Source organism: Dromaius novaehollandiae, chromosome 6, assembly GCF_036370855.1.
Source record: "Dromaius novaehollandiae isolate bDroNov1 chromosome 6, bDroNov1.hap1, whole genome shotgun sequence".
NCBI classification, from domain to species: Eukaryota; Metazoa; Chordata; class Aves; order Casuariiformes; family Dromaiidae; genus Dromaius; species Dromaius novaehollandiae.
This window is the reverse complement of record NC_088103.1, coordinates 44,119,110-44,134,208: the sequence shown is the minus strand read 5'-3', so window position 1 is coordinate 44,134,208 and position 15,099 is coordinate 44,119,110. Positions and strand designations below refer to the sequence as shown.

At 34.6% G+C, this 15,099-nt stretch overlaps 1 protein-coding gene across 13 annotated transcripts in view; it reads left to right on the top strand.

Annotated features, from left to right (window-relative positions):
* The window catches only part of ATE1 (arginyltransferase 1), a 95,199-nt gene that overhangs the window by 22,135 nt on the left and 57,965 nt on the right, over positions 1 to 15,099 (top strand). For all 13 annotated transcript variants that reach the window (XM_064514326.1, XM_064514330.1, XM_026105548.2 and 10 more), the window contains one exon: positions 9,311 to 9,343. In XM_064514326.1, coding sequence (XP_064370396.1) covers positions 9,311 to 9,343 — 33 coding nt within the window. The remainder of the gene's footprint in view (positions 1 to 9,310; positions 9,344 to 15,099) is intronic.

Here is a 15,099-nt window from a genome sequence, read left to right as displayed (position 1 = left end):
TATTTCAGCATGTTTTCTTTGAATTGGATTGGTGTCCTGAGGAAAAATACAGAAAATGATTCTTTAATTAAAGACTGCTTAATAATATAGCTTCTGAAAGAGTTAAGATACAATCATGGAAAATAGGTGTATCACTGCCTATTAAACGTGGTGATCGAAGGCTACCCTTGGATTAGCTGAATCCCTGAACTGCTCATTTTTGGAAACTGGGAAAATGTACAAGGGAAGAATCTGTCCTTGTGTTTGCCACACTATTTATGCATTTCTTCCGGCCTTTTATGGAGATAGAATATTAGTGTATAAAGATCTTTTTCTTAGGTCCAAGACACTAGTCCTCATGTATTATTCCCCACGTAGTAGAACAGTTATTGCATTAGTGTTTAACTTTTTTCTTGCTAAAGTAGTGGAAGACAATAGGCAGACATCTTTAGTATGTGGATCAGTGTATATAGTACATACAAAAAGCCACTAATGAAATCAATTGCATGGATTTATTTACATACTTACAAGTGTTACTTATTTTGGTTCTGCTTGGTTGGTGGTGATGTCTTCTGTGAAGTGAGTCAGGCAATAAAGAAAAATTGAAATTATAAAAGCTGGGACAAACAGAACAAAGGAGACTTCTATAATGAGCAGTGAGAAAATACTGTAGGGCTCTGTTAGCTGAACAAGAGAGTTCCTGTGCAAGATGTAATTAGGAGAGCATGATCATAGATCATGCAGTGTAATAGATTCTGTGCATCCTTCCATTAAACAGGCATTAAGTCTTTCTCTGTATTATCAATGAAAAATCAATTGAAACACTAATTATATACGTGATCAGCAGATCAACAGTACCATCATTACGCAAACAAGTTGTATGAATGAAATTTGTCCTTTTTTGTGCTTATTTGTCACAATAAATCTAATAATAAATCATAATAAAGCTTTGCCATAATAAATCATGCTCAGAGAAATGGCAAGTATGGTTTTTGAACCTGTTTTTTTTTGGTGGGGGAGGAGGAGCTTGACTAATGTACACCTTAATATTTGATTATATCTGGGGGATATATGTTCAGTATTGGTTGGTTTAGGAGCAGTAGTCTTTTTCTGCAATAGTTTTTTTTATAAAGAGTTATTGCATGCAAGACTGCATATTGCAGTTGATTTACATTAAAATGTCTACAATTAATGACACTTAAGGCACTTCAGTTCTTTGTTGTTGTACTTTAGAAATCAACTTTGGTTCATGCAAGCTTGACCTCTGATAAATACATGTAAACTAAATGTTATTGCCTCCTTGTTTTTTTGCTTTTTTGTTTTTGAATCTCAGGTGTTGTTTGTTTTGTATGTATTGAATATGAAATAGTACACAGAAGAAAAAATCTGATACGCTATTATCAGATACTATTTTATTATTAGCTGTTTTTCTTATAATGATTCTTGATTTATACCTGCATCAGATCTTATCATTTCTGGCAGCCTGTATTTTCCTTACCTCTTGCTTCTGCAGATAGTCAATTCTCAATCTCCATCCCCAAATAAAACATGATTGAAAATACATTTTTCTTTCCAGTTGAGTATAACATAATTATTTGTGCTTGCAGATTTGTTATTGGCTTAATTTTCAGTGGAACAACTGTTCAGTACACACTATACAATTTTTGTTGTTCAGCATAGTTTTAACACCAGCACAAAGCCTTGTGATTGACAGTAAGTGCAATACCTGTTACAGCCAGCACAGGGAGTTAAGTCAGGTCTAGTTATTCTTGTGCTTGCACAGTTGCTATGTAGAGGGAGTGTGAGAGGCTGCCTTCAAACAGGTTTGGAAAGTGAGTGCCTTTGGAAATTTGAAAGAATCAGAAGAGTTAAGAAGTGGTCGTGATATTGATTGGAATCTCTGGATTTAACTTGGCGCTTAAATGTTGCGCTTGCCAATTTTATAGGTAAAGGAAATCAAAGTCCTTTTTTTCTTTTTTTTCTCTTTTTTTCCTTGTAGAAGTTTAGTATAAGCAAGTCATAAGTTGTTCATATGGTCTATATATTTTCTACTGATAAGAAAATCATGCAGCTAGCACGCTTGAATAGTGGTGGTGAAATGCATGTGGTCATGTGTATTCATCATCGTTAAGTGTAATCTAAGTTAACAAATTAGTGGTTATACAGTACTTGTAACACGGGTAAGAGAAAAATGCATTTTATATCTGTTTCCATATAATTAGTGTAGAAAATATGTATACAAGCATGATCCTTCATTTAATTTTCAAATTATTATTTAATTGGCTGTTTGCAGGCTTGAATGGATGGTTTTCCAAACAGGTTTTTGGTCCAAATTCTTTGCTAATGTTACAGCTGCAGCTCTATAACCCATTATTTTGGTGGTTGAATGATTTGAAGTGTTGCACTTGGTACTTTGTAGTGCCATTTTATTGCTACCTGCTTTTTGACCACTTTAACAAAATGTGTAGGTTATGGATAGAATCATGATCTGAGAACAAGACAGAAGAATGAACTATATACGTTTTGTACAGTCACAGACAAATACTTTGATAATTGAATTAAGTGCTGATGCTAGTTGAGACAGTTTGCTCTACTGATGTATCACTCTGTTATTGTGAATTTACCTCAAGAAACAGAAGATACCAGAGAAATGAGGTAGCATTTCATGCTTTCACTTTGTAAAATTACAGTACAAAAATCTTAAAACAAGATAGATAAAGTAACTAGGTTTAAGGGCGTAGGCTGGCTTTTCAGAGGAGAACACTGGATTTAAGGGAACTTAGTAATAGATCTAGCTTGTCTTCTGCTTTGCTGAGAGGAAACTGTATTTGCAAAAGTTTTAACTCTTCCTCGCCAGCAAAAATGCCAGTGCTTCTGTGTAAGGAATTTAGGAAAGGCTTTGCAGAATATAAGTCACCAAGTAATTTTATGATCCGTCTCTACCCCAGCTTCAGCACAGTTAAAAAAAACAATATAAAAATACATGTGTGTTAGAACATTTTGCTACCTACATGTCTTTTGTGTTTTACATGAAGTGTTAAACATACATTTCATGTTATTTAAATAATAGATACGGATGTGGAGCTGTGTAGCTTAGAAGGTAAGATGATGAACAAAATAAATATAGTGAAAAAAGACTTCTTCTCGGCTCTTTTGTGCCAAAATGGAAAGCTTCTGATCCCAGTGATGATTACATCATAAGCTAATTTGGACAGAATAGTGGGTATCCCCAGTAGTTCTTTTTAATGAAGTGGGACATTACATTTCTGACCCAACATTGTCCTTAAAATACTTCTTGAAGTCTACTGTAGAAGCTGTCAACATAATATGTATCAGCTGTCAGATAATTTAGTTCTTTAATGGTAGTCTGTTCTTGTGCTAAAAAACTAATGCCTATCATTCTGAACTTAATTTTATATATCAAATACTGTTATATGAAAATTTGAAATTAAGTGGAGTTTTTTTGTCTCTTTTCCAGTAAATTCAGTGGTTGATATACCTAGTGTAAAACACTGATACATTGCATCTAGTTCATTAATGTGATTTTTAGGCTTTAAGTCTTTTTATAGTAGTCTTTGTCTTCAAGAAACACAGCTGCAGTGTAACCGAAACAAGCTATGTGGCAGCTACACAAGTTAGAAAATATTTCCATAAATGATCATAAAAAAATCTACAGTAGTTTCTAGAAAGAGCCAGCGTGAACAGTTTATTGCTGTTTAGACCTACTGAAGCAAGCATTTTATTTAACTTTTCAGGGGTGTTTTATAATGACAAGCTTGTAGAAGAATAGTATGTGTCTCAGTTCCCACTGCAAAGCTAGCTGGACCCTCTCTTTACTTTGTGCTTAGCTAAATATTTGTCTTGGAAGAAAAGAATTTAACAACATACAAAAGATACACTGTTCAAAAAGGTGCAAAGAATTACTGAAATAGTCTTTTTCTTTTCCATTTTTTTTTAAATTGCCTCCCTGAAGTGCACTTGAACTAATATATAAAACTGAGTCAGAACTCTAGGAAATGCCAGGGAGCACATTCTGATCAATTCAAAAGTTGATATTAGCAATAAAATAATAAATAAAAATAATAAAAATAATAGCTGTTGCAGATATTTTTAAACTTCTCTAGCCTGTCTATACATCCATACATCTTACAGTGTTCTTGAATGTTTTTATCCTTTCAGTTGATGACAGAGCTGATCTGATGAATGGCTCTTCATGGCTGGCTGCTACTTCAGAGGAATCTGCCTCACTTTGATAATCTTGCATTTCAGATCTCTGATAATGTTAATTTAACAACTGAGAGCCAGTACTTGTGTATCAGGCTGATTGTTTTTACTTGTGTGGCCCTCGTAACTGTACTACCTTGGATTCATGGATTTTATTCTTGAAATGACTATGAGAGCCAAAGAATTTAGGCATCCGGTAGATTAAGCAACTTGTCCACAGTTGTATAGATTCAGTTCAGATTATGTTTTTTTGCTTCCCAGTTTATATTGTTTTTCCCGATTTTGATACTGAGTTTTCTTATCTAAGTCCATGTAGAATTAAAAGAATCTCTATTGTAAGATTGTCAGATCTTCTTCTGAGAAGACAAAGCCTCAGCAGTTTTTCTCGCTTCATAATGGATTTGAAACTGTGATTCTGAAATGTTATTTCTGTCCTTCAGCAATTATTTCTATTTCTCTAGTCTAATTCTTGTTCTTAAAACTGCATTTGAGTTATGCACCCCTCTTTTCTTACATAGTATGTTTTGAAAACACATCTTTCAACATTTGGTCCATGGATATCTCTGAAACTGTGTTCTGTTAGCATTCGATTATTTTTGTGAGTCACTGTTGAAAATGCTAAATAGGTTCAGTCCAAGAATAAGTTTCGCACCATCTGTTCTTATAAACCTGCTACATTTTGACCTGTTTTCTATTTATGACCATACATTTAATAATCATTTAAATGTTATAGAATTTGGTTCATTTTTCAGGTTAATTTCAGTCAAGTTTCATAATACTGTGTAGCCTTATTGAAAGTTTGACCTAAGTTTTTATTTTTTTAAATTGCTTGTTTTTTACTCTTGCTGCTCCACAACATTATAGATAAAACTGATTATAATAGTGACTGTTTTTGATAGAGATGATTTCAGTTAAAATATATCAGCCCACACTAATGCACAGAACAAATCCTAACATATCTCGTAGGGTGAAGTGTGTTTGTGACTGTATAAACCAAGTTCTTCAAAAATAAAGTGCCCTAGAAATAGTTTCTGTTGATGAACCAGGATGATTTACTGTATGAGAGAAAAGCCAGCATGTTCTGAACTTGCAAGAAGTGAGAACATCGTGAAAGCACTAGCGTTGAAATGGAGAAAATTACTCCTTGACGGTGGTGGGATGTCCTGCGCACTCATGCAGGATTTCCATTAAGCCAAGAAGAGGCTGATAAGACAGGAGAAGAGTCCCGCCTGGAAGGGCGGGTCTAAAGAGTGAAACCCAAGAAACCGCTGTCCTGTTTAAAAGGATTCTAGCTTTCATTTCCCTGTATATCTAAAATACCTAAAGATTTCCGTAGTCGAGGAAGAAAAACTCCTGCCAAAATGAATCTTTTGGGAAGCTGCCAGGACCCCTCTGGAAAGAATGCTGCCTCCTTGGCCTCTATTGCTCACTGCTCGTTCCTGGTGGTGGCTACACTAAGATTCCTTTGGCCACTTGAGCTCCCAAAATGGGGCGACAGTCAGTGTGTGAGATTTTGCAAACAGGAGGGAAGAGAGAGTAGGCTTGCTTGATGCACATGGAGGTGAAACCCTGCGACTGTAGGGAATGTGGTCTGTCTTGTCAATGAAAACTCCTGACATTAATTTTCAGTATTGTGAGCCTGGCACTTCTATTAAAAACAAAAACCGAACCCCCCTCGTACATGAGGTTAAAAAAGGCCTCTAACCTATATCCTTTTCTCATCCCTACTTTACCCAATATTAATTTTCCTTGACAATGAATTACAAATAAGAAAAACCCTAATGCTGTCAAAAATAAAATTTTTAATTGATGCCTTTCCATGATGTCTTCTTACTGAATATTGCACTTAATTTTAGTTATTGGTGATGAAAGCCCAAAGCTGTTTTTTCCTAAGAAGGTTACGATGTCATTGTGTTTTACTGGCAACTTTTGCTTTCAAAAAGTTAATGTCATAAGAAGTGGAGTCCATTCTGGTTTAACATCTGAAGCATCTGAATGTCTTCCCCCACTTGTAAAATGAAGTAGGTGGTAATATTCTAATTTTATTACAGTTTTTAGAAGTGTGCATTTGCCCTTACTCTAGCAGTTACCTTTGGGTTGGAACCAAATCTTCCTTTTATTTTTCTGCAGTTTTACCCTTTGTTTTAACTTTTAGTGATGTGTTCGTCTCTTAGTTTTACTAGTTATGTTTTAATTTATTTGCCCTTGTTCAGTTAGCGGTCATGGATTCTTTATGGCAATTGTAATTAGGTTGCACCAAAGTAAAAATGTTGATTTCATACATATTGTAGTTTATAAAAAGCTAAAATTTATGTAATTCAGTTTTGAATTAAAAGTAGAAAATTATGATTGCCAAAGGAATTTCAGTTATGCCTGTGTGATAGTGATCTATTTTACATACAACGCTAGCCTTTGACTGTATTTCTTTCAGGGTTTGTAGCAGACGTGTTGCAGAAGTATCTTCATAATAATCTTGCAGAATTAAAATGAACATTTTAATTTACAAACTGAATCCTACATTTACCTAAATTTTAAATAAATGTGGCTATTCCTGGGTTATGATGAAAAGTTATTGTGGGTTTTTTTTTTAAGGTTTCTGGGGAGGGGGCCGGTAAGAGATTGTTACAGTAAAGGTCAGCAAATCTAAAATATTTATGAAACCAACCAGCCCTGTGTGTCAATTAAGTTATTCCTTTAAGGCAAACAAACAAGTTTTCCTAACAGAGTTCGAGGAAATGTCAGAAGATACACAATCTAACCTGAGAACTTTAGCGCTAAAGTATGAACAAATAAGGGAAATAATATGTAGTGGGACTTGCAATGGTGTATTCCCCATAAGATTGTGGCACAACTTCAAGTGCAGTTAAGAAAACTTTTCTGGCCAACAGTATGGATAGTTGCAACTGTATGTATACTCCCTAGAAAGTAGAAGTTTTAGGTATACCTAGGACGCCCCCCTCCCCCCCCCCCCCCCAAAAAAAAAAAAAAAAAAAAAAAGGAATTGTACAGCATGGCCTGGAGAATCGATAAAACTATTTGAAAAGTGTGGTTGGCTCAGTTGTCTCACCCATAGGGTTTAACTTGCACTATAAAGCTACAGTTACAGGTTAAGAACTATTGGGGGTCTTCTGACATCAAAATTAATAACACGTGGTTTATTTTTTCTGGTGCCTGCACATTCTAAAATTATTGGCTGTAAGGGTTGATACACGAGCAGTGTAGGAATTTATAAATCACTGTTCTTTTTTTATGAGAATGTCATAATTCAAATTTTGAATTATTTTTTTTCTCAACTATTCCCCCCCCCCACCAGCCTTACCCTCTGTCCCCATCCCTCAAATCAATAAAGATTCTAGAATTGAATTAGAATATTGCAGCCATTCATTTTTCCTGACCTCTAATAAAACTCAGAATAATCAGGGTATCCAGTACTCTGGTTGTGAGTAAATCAGAAACAGCTAATTATAGGTACTACAGAGTATTGTTGTCTACAGTAGCAGCTTACAGAAATTCAGTATTCATCCCTAAAGACTGTGTTGAAATATTTACCATTGATTTGTAGATCAACTAGCTAGCTACTTCTATGTGTTTGAGAGAGGACTTGAATAAAATTAGTGTTGTGGAAAAATCTGAAATTTGACATCTGCAGTCTTGTTTCTTTCAGCATCTACTGTGTAATACTTTTCAGTGCCTCTTAATAGATGGTTACGGTTCAGTGCTCACTTTGTACTATACTCACAATAAGCCAGTTAATATTTGCAAATCCATAGAAGAGGCTGAATTTTTATTTCTAAAATCTGTTTTAAAACTCTTTTATTCAAATATGCACTTTCTGTAGAAAAGAGAAAGTTTTAATTACTTATACTGTACATAAAACTTGGTCCTAAATCAGCAGTTTACAATATTGGCACTCCTTGTTTTTGCCTTCATTCCACTTCTCCCCTTCCTTGAGGGGAAAAAAAAGAGATGATTGGCAGGTAGTCACCTGCCATTTTATGTATGCCCCTTCGAATAGAAAGCTGTTCTTTATTGCATCTCAGAAATTTATAAAATACTTGACAATAAAAATCTTGTTAACTGACAGGTTTTTTTGTTGGTGTCCATGTATTCTTTTCATCAAACTTTCCATTAAAAGCTCCAATGTATTCTGGTTTTGCAGCTTAGGAACCACTGATTTATTTTAAATCATTCAGTTTATTAGATGAGGAGGAAATAAACTGTGTAAAACGTGGTAGCTGTTTAAAATAGAATACATAGTTTTAACAGTGGAATGTTTTGAGGTTAAATGCATATCTGAAATTTATACTATCCTTAATATATTTTATGTAGAACCCTTCAATAAGGAAGTATTCCCATCAGATACGTATATGATGGTAAATAAATAACAATTTTACTAATCTCACAGTCTTGAACAAGCTCCAGATCATTTAAACATTGCCTTTTGTTTGATCTGTGGCACATGATTTTGTGTTGACTAAGGCGTCTAGTTATGAAAACACTTGCACTTTCAGGAAGTCGGTCCCCCCACCTTGTCCCCCCCCCCCCCCCCCCCGACTTGAACAGGCTTGCTCATGATTTTAAATGTAAGTATGACTTAATTTCTGTTAAGACATTAGAGGGCCCGAAAAGCCTTGCTTTTAGTGATTGGGATAGTACCAGTAGAACTGTGGGAAAAGACTCCCTGTTGCAGGCAGTTGCAGAGGAGGAAGAAGCAAATGTGTAAGAATTAATTCAGAATAAGAGAAATCAGAAACACACACACCTGTATTACAGAGTGGTAGTCCTCTCATCTCCTAGAAATGTTTTTAAAAATCTTTTTCTATTTCATATAAATGAGTTTGAAGTACTTTGAATGATTTATTTTTTCATCTGTTGGTACTGGTTGGCCAGATGGAAAGTGGCAATTTATTTATGTAAGCCTTATTTGAACTCTTAAAATGTTTTGGTATCTTTCAAATATATAGTTTTGAAAAAATATGCTTGTCTATTACTGTATCCTAAAATATTATTGTTGCTAATATATTCTTGTTTTTCTGCTCTGCTTCCGTGGACTGTCTTCTTGTGAATAATTCTGAAAATTTCCATGTTTCTGATGAATCTGATGCAGTTCACACGATTCCTCTGTGATTCCCCACTTGAGGTATGTATGAATTCTAGAACTAAGTTGTGGAATGAATGCTTTTTTTTTCTCCTCTCTATTTTCCCTGGACAGTAAACTCTTATGGGTATAGTTTGTATATTATGACATTTGTATCATCACCAGCTGGTAAGGAAGATAGTATGGAGTTATGAAAGGAGTCCGAGGAGTTGGATAATGAGCTACCACTGAATTTCATATCACTGCATTAAGAAACAGTAGCAGAAATCAAGTGCTGAATTTTTTTGTATTATTTTTTCTATGAAAGAAAAAAATATATTATTAAATAACTTTGAACTTGTATTTTACCACAATTTGAGTTAAGAGTATAGGAGAGCTGATATTGCTTCATTTCCAGTAAACAAACTGTAGGAGATTTGTGGCACTGTTTTTCTTGTTAGTCTTAAAGAGTTAACTACTGTGTGACTCTAATGAAATTGTCAGGTTATAGTAATTACACTAGTAATTTGATATGTTGCAGTTTGAATAAAGCCATGTGTGGAGAGTCTGTTGCTTTTCTCTGCTGAGTCCACTTGCCTTCACATTCCTGAAAGCTGAAGAGTAATAGAGCTCATTAGACTTTATAGGAAAAGGGCTTTTATCACCTCGTCAACTCTAGCAGCAGATTTCCATTATATTCTTAATTTTGTATGGCTGCATAGATGTTGATGCACACTTCCCTGCCAGGTTTATATCAGTATTGTTTCTTACAGACACTTTTTATTGACATTTTGAAGCTTGAATTAAATTTTGTGTGGCACCACTACAGATGTCTTCAATTAGAGGAAGTTAAATAAAAGGGTTATATATCAGAGGCCAAGGGATTCTTGAAATTCTTTATCCTAAAACAGTTGCCACAAGCAAAACTGGTAGTATGTTGTCCGTTTACTGTTTTGAACAAAAATTATTTCAAATATTTTCAAATCAAATTTAAAGCTTATATAATTTCAATTTGCATTTTTAAAAATTTTTAATATTATTATCCAAACGCTTTCCTTTCTTCCCTCCCCCCACCTTTTTTTTTAATTACTCACTTTTGTCTCAATTTTAACTATTGGCTCTGTAACAAAAAATTGAATAGTTCTAAAAAATGATACAATATGTAGTAGCAGAAGACTAGGCAGTTTTCTAGCAGTAAACAGGATACTGTAGAGAACTGTTCATTTGGTTTTTGTTTCCTCTTCCTCTCAAATGCTAGGTGTAAACGTTTGCCATTTTATCACCTTCACAGGCGTAAATACTACCTTGTTTGGAAAGACAAGATCATAATGGCTCAGTATAGGAGAATGACTTGCATGAGTCTACCAGAGACAGCGTGGTCTGGTACCGTGTTGCTGCCTAAGCTAGAATGTCTATAGAGGGAGGGTTAGGCACAGGGAAAATTTGAACTGATCAGAATGGATTCTTAGTTTTTTAGATAATCAGTGGGTTAAGGATGCTCTGTGCCAGTGGTGGTATCAGCATCATTAATAATCATCTCTGCATTTGTCCTTCCTGAATTGTTCTATGGTGTCTTAAACCCATTTTGTACTTTAAACCCAGAAAATTTATTGGTATAAGGTGTTCTGAAATTAATGCTTGAGAATATAAATGAATAAAAATCGATATTATAGGATTTATCACTGCCTTCCCATAGTGAATCAAATCTGTATCGTATCCTTTCAGCCGTCTGTTTCCTGAAGAGCCATGGCTTCCTCAGACTGTGTGGAAGTTGTTCTTATTTCTGATCATCCTTTCAGCATTTTTATGCACTTTTTTTTCCTGCTTCTGCTGTATCATTTCTGAGATATAATGATTGGAACTAGCCTCAATAATTAGATGCATGATGGAATTGCACTGTAGGTTGATGACTTTTCTTTATTTTCCAAATCCTTTTCTAATTGCTCTTCAGTCTTCTTGTATTTTGACTGATGCTGAGCATTAAATTGATGTTTTCATAAAACTGTCCTCATTATCTCAAAAAGATCTTTTTTTTAGTATGAAATGCTAATTTACACCCATTGTTCTGATTGTGTATTTAGCAGTGTTTTTCCCATGCACTTTACATTGGATTTATGAACATTTGATATTTCTTCTGCCTCTTTAATCACTCAGTATCATGGGTTCTTTCTGCAGTTCTTTGCACTCCATTCTTGTTTGACCATACTGATTACTTTTAAATCCTCAGCATGATTTGTTGCAACACTATTGAGTCATCTTTGGTGGATCACCCACAAGTGTGGAGAACAGAATAGGTTCTTTGTGTAACTCAGTGAGCTTCTTTTCATAATATAAATGATTATTTATTCTTGCTTTGGTTCTTATCCTTATTGAGATGCCTGTTGAAACTTAAAGAACTGAAAGACATTTGTGAATCTTTATCTCCTCTTTTCAAAAGCACATTGACTTCTGCTCAAATTTATTATGGTTATTAACGTGTGTGTTAATTCTTAGGAGATCTAATAGCAGACATTTATCTGATCTAGTTACGGATCTGTAATTCTTTGGATTACCTCCTAAAGAATGTCACATTTCAGTCATATTCTATGCCCTTCTAGGGACAAAATCAAATGTAGTTTATTTCCTTCTGAGATCCTGGTAAATTGTTTTGATTTTTCATGGGTATTTTTCTTGTCTTTGTGGCAATAACCAGTCTTGTGCTATTGAAGTCCCTCGTGCCTTCACAGCTTCCCTAATCCTTTTAGCATTTTAAACTTACTGTCACTATTCTGGTTAAATAGTTGACAGTATAGCTCTAATAGTATAACACTATTTAAGGTGTGGAAGTTAGCTGTATAGAGCTAATGTATTGCATTTTGATGCAGTTAATTTATTTACTTTGTTTCAAAACAGTACACTACTTTTTTTGTTTGTTTGTTTTTAACAATATGAACTGGCACCTCTCTGTTGACACAGCTTACACTTGTAAGCTGGTTTTATAGCATGCCCGCTAATCCGTAATGAAAGGAGGACATAGAGAAAAGGAAATATATTGCTAACCAAGAGAGATAGAAATCTACCATATGGTAGGTTGTGTGTGTGCGCGTGCACGCACCTTTGGTAAAGGACCTGCTGGAATTAATCACTTCATTTCTTTGGCAAATAATTTCCACTAGAGTGTAGAAGTGAAAGGTTTCCTGTTTTTCTCTGTAAGGAATAGCATGGGTTTCATATCCTTCTCCCGTTGTCCACAGCAGAGGGCAAAATGGAAGTGTTCAAAGTAGAAAATTTAAGTGATGTTGTCATGAAACCTTCCAGTAAAAAAAAAAAAAAAAAAAAAAAAATCATGCAGTTGTCAGGGTCAGGGACCGTTTTTGGTAGGTGATTGTGCAGAGCCTTGTGCAATCGCATGCTAGTCTGGCATTGTGGTTAATAAGCACAATTTCAATACAGTAAAACTCTCTTAAAAGTAACAAGAAAGACTGACGTGCTTTGAAGCAAATTTAACATTCTTCACATCACTGAAGCTTCATTTTAAGGAGTAACATTGAGGTATACTACTTGGCAATATGCAGTGCAAGTTGATACTAAATATTTAAATGTTAATACTACATTATAAAATATGAGAAATCAAATGTGTTGATAGAATCACTAGCTAGTAGAGTATGAATATAGGTAGAGTTAATTTGTAATAGAAGATATATTTTTCTCTGCAGTATAGTCTAAACTTTGGGGAGGAAATAATCCCCTTTCAAATTTTTGTCCTGGATTTAGTTCTTATGATGTTGAAACAATTAAAAAATCTGATTATGTAATTCATCATATTGATGTTTGAGTATAAATTTTTAGTTTTAAACAAGTTGGCCCCTCTGCATCAGTGTTTTTCTACAGATTTGGAGGTGTTATGTTTGTTTGACAGCACCATCCAGCCTAGAACTAGGCAACAGAACTGTATACATCCCTATTTTGTTGATGAGGGCTCAGTCAAACCCCTTACTTTTAGAACCCTTTATGTAAATTGAAGAAAATAAATAACTCTTAGACCTTATTAGAAAAAAATGTTGAGGCAGAAATAGCTATGAAAACTGCAGGTTTTTAGTAGTCCCTAGTCACAACACATTTATTTGTGCTTTGACTCTTAGTTTTAGTCTTTGCTTTAGTTTTTACTCCTTTAACTTCTTTGATAAATATTTATATATGAAAAAAATGTATTAACTTTTAAATTGCCCATTTCTTTTTTTACATGTGTTCTGTAGAATATTTGAGGTTTTTTGTTTATTTATTAAAAAAAACCTTGGAAGCACCAATAGTTTGAACCTCATTAGGGGAGCAGGAGAATATTATTTCTAATCTCACTTGGTTTCCACATTAATAATGCCTCTGATACTACGTTTGTTGACTCATCAATCATAGGAATTGTGACATTTAGTGGCCAGAATAGCTCATGTTTTTGTAGTACAAGGGCTAAGGTGTATATTTCTGGTTGATAAGGTGAGCCCTCTCTGGTGGGGCTTGCTCAGCTGGTGTCACTTACTGTATATTTTACATTGCCTTTGACAAACATGCTCCCAGGAGGACATGTCAATAGTGTGAAATGATATAATCTGTTTCAGGAAAATGCTTTATATTCCAGAGCTATTACATGTCAAATTGCTGGGATGGTACCTAAGAACTCACATTAATGGAGCCAAGTATTCATTGAGATATTGGAGAAAACATAATACCTACATGCATTACAAAGGATCACATTGTATGAAAACTTTTTGATGGGGAGCAAAATGTTACCTTTTTTAAAAAATGTGATTTATTTAATGTAATGGAGATCCCAGAACATTTTGCCTGAAATCAGTGCTGTGCATATGTTCATTATAAAACATAGCCTCTTTTAGGTATATAATATTTCATTGTAATTGAATTAGTGAAATAACGATGTAGTTCTTAACCTGATGGTAATATTTCAGTTTGCAGATGTCTGCTGACTGAATCCATACTATGCCCATTCTAAGGTATGGGGTTCCCCCCAGAATAGACACAGTCTTTTAACTTTAGAAGACTGGTGGCCTGTGTTCTTCTTCTTTTTTTTTTTTTTCCTGTTTTGTTATAGACAATTTTCTTTTAATACTCATTAAATTGTATGCAGTGAATTTTTGACTCCACCAAGCTATTTAACTAATGGGATATGTAGTTTTATTGGATGTGCATAACTTAACTTCATTGCCTTGTGTTTCAGAAAAGTTGGAACCAACTCAGTTCATAAGAAATCCAAGTATTGCTTTTGAAATTGTGAAATACAGAAGTGTGATACAGCTTTGTTTGCTAAATTCAATGTACTGAGTTGAAGTTCTCTAAAGGGTATGAACAGAGGCTTCTGTCTGTGACTTTGCTGGGCAGTTAACTTGAAATATTATAGAGTTCATTGATGTCACTCTGAATGCATTTCAACAGCTGTCCCATTTTTAACAGTAATAGCAGTAGACACTGGGGTGGGTGCTTGGAAGGAGCAGGAGGGGATGCTGTCTGGGCACGAGGCTTTGGCATACCAAAGTTCATAGAAAGCTGTAGCTCATACAAACTAGAGTATTAGCCCTGTTCTAATTTATGCTTGAGGTTGGTGTGCATTTAGAGTGGTAGAAAGCCATTGATGGTGCCTCTCTGTCCCTTTTTCTTGAGTGCTGACAGCAGCTTTGGCTCCTTGAGGGAACTCCTGTATGTGTCATGTGTCCTTTTGTTTTTCTAAATGCTAAAATAAATCACCATTGAAAAACAAATCAGTTAATCTTACTTAGAAATCATAGGAATGTGATTAAGTATTAGACCTATGTAGGTCTTTGAATGTGCAT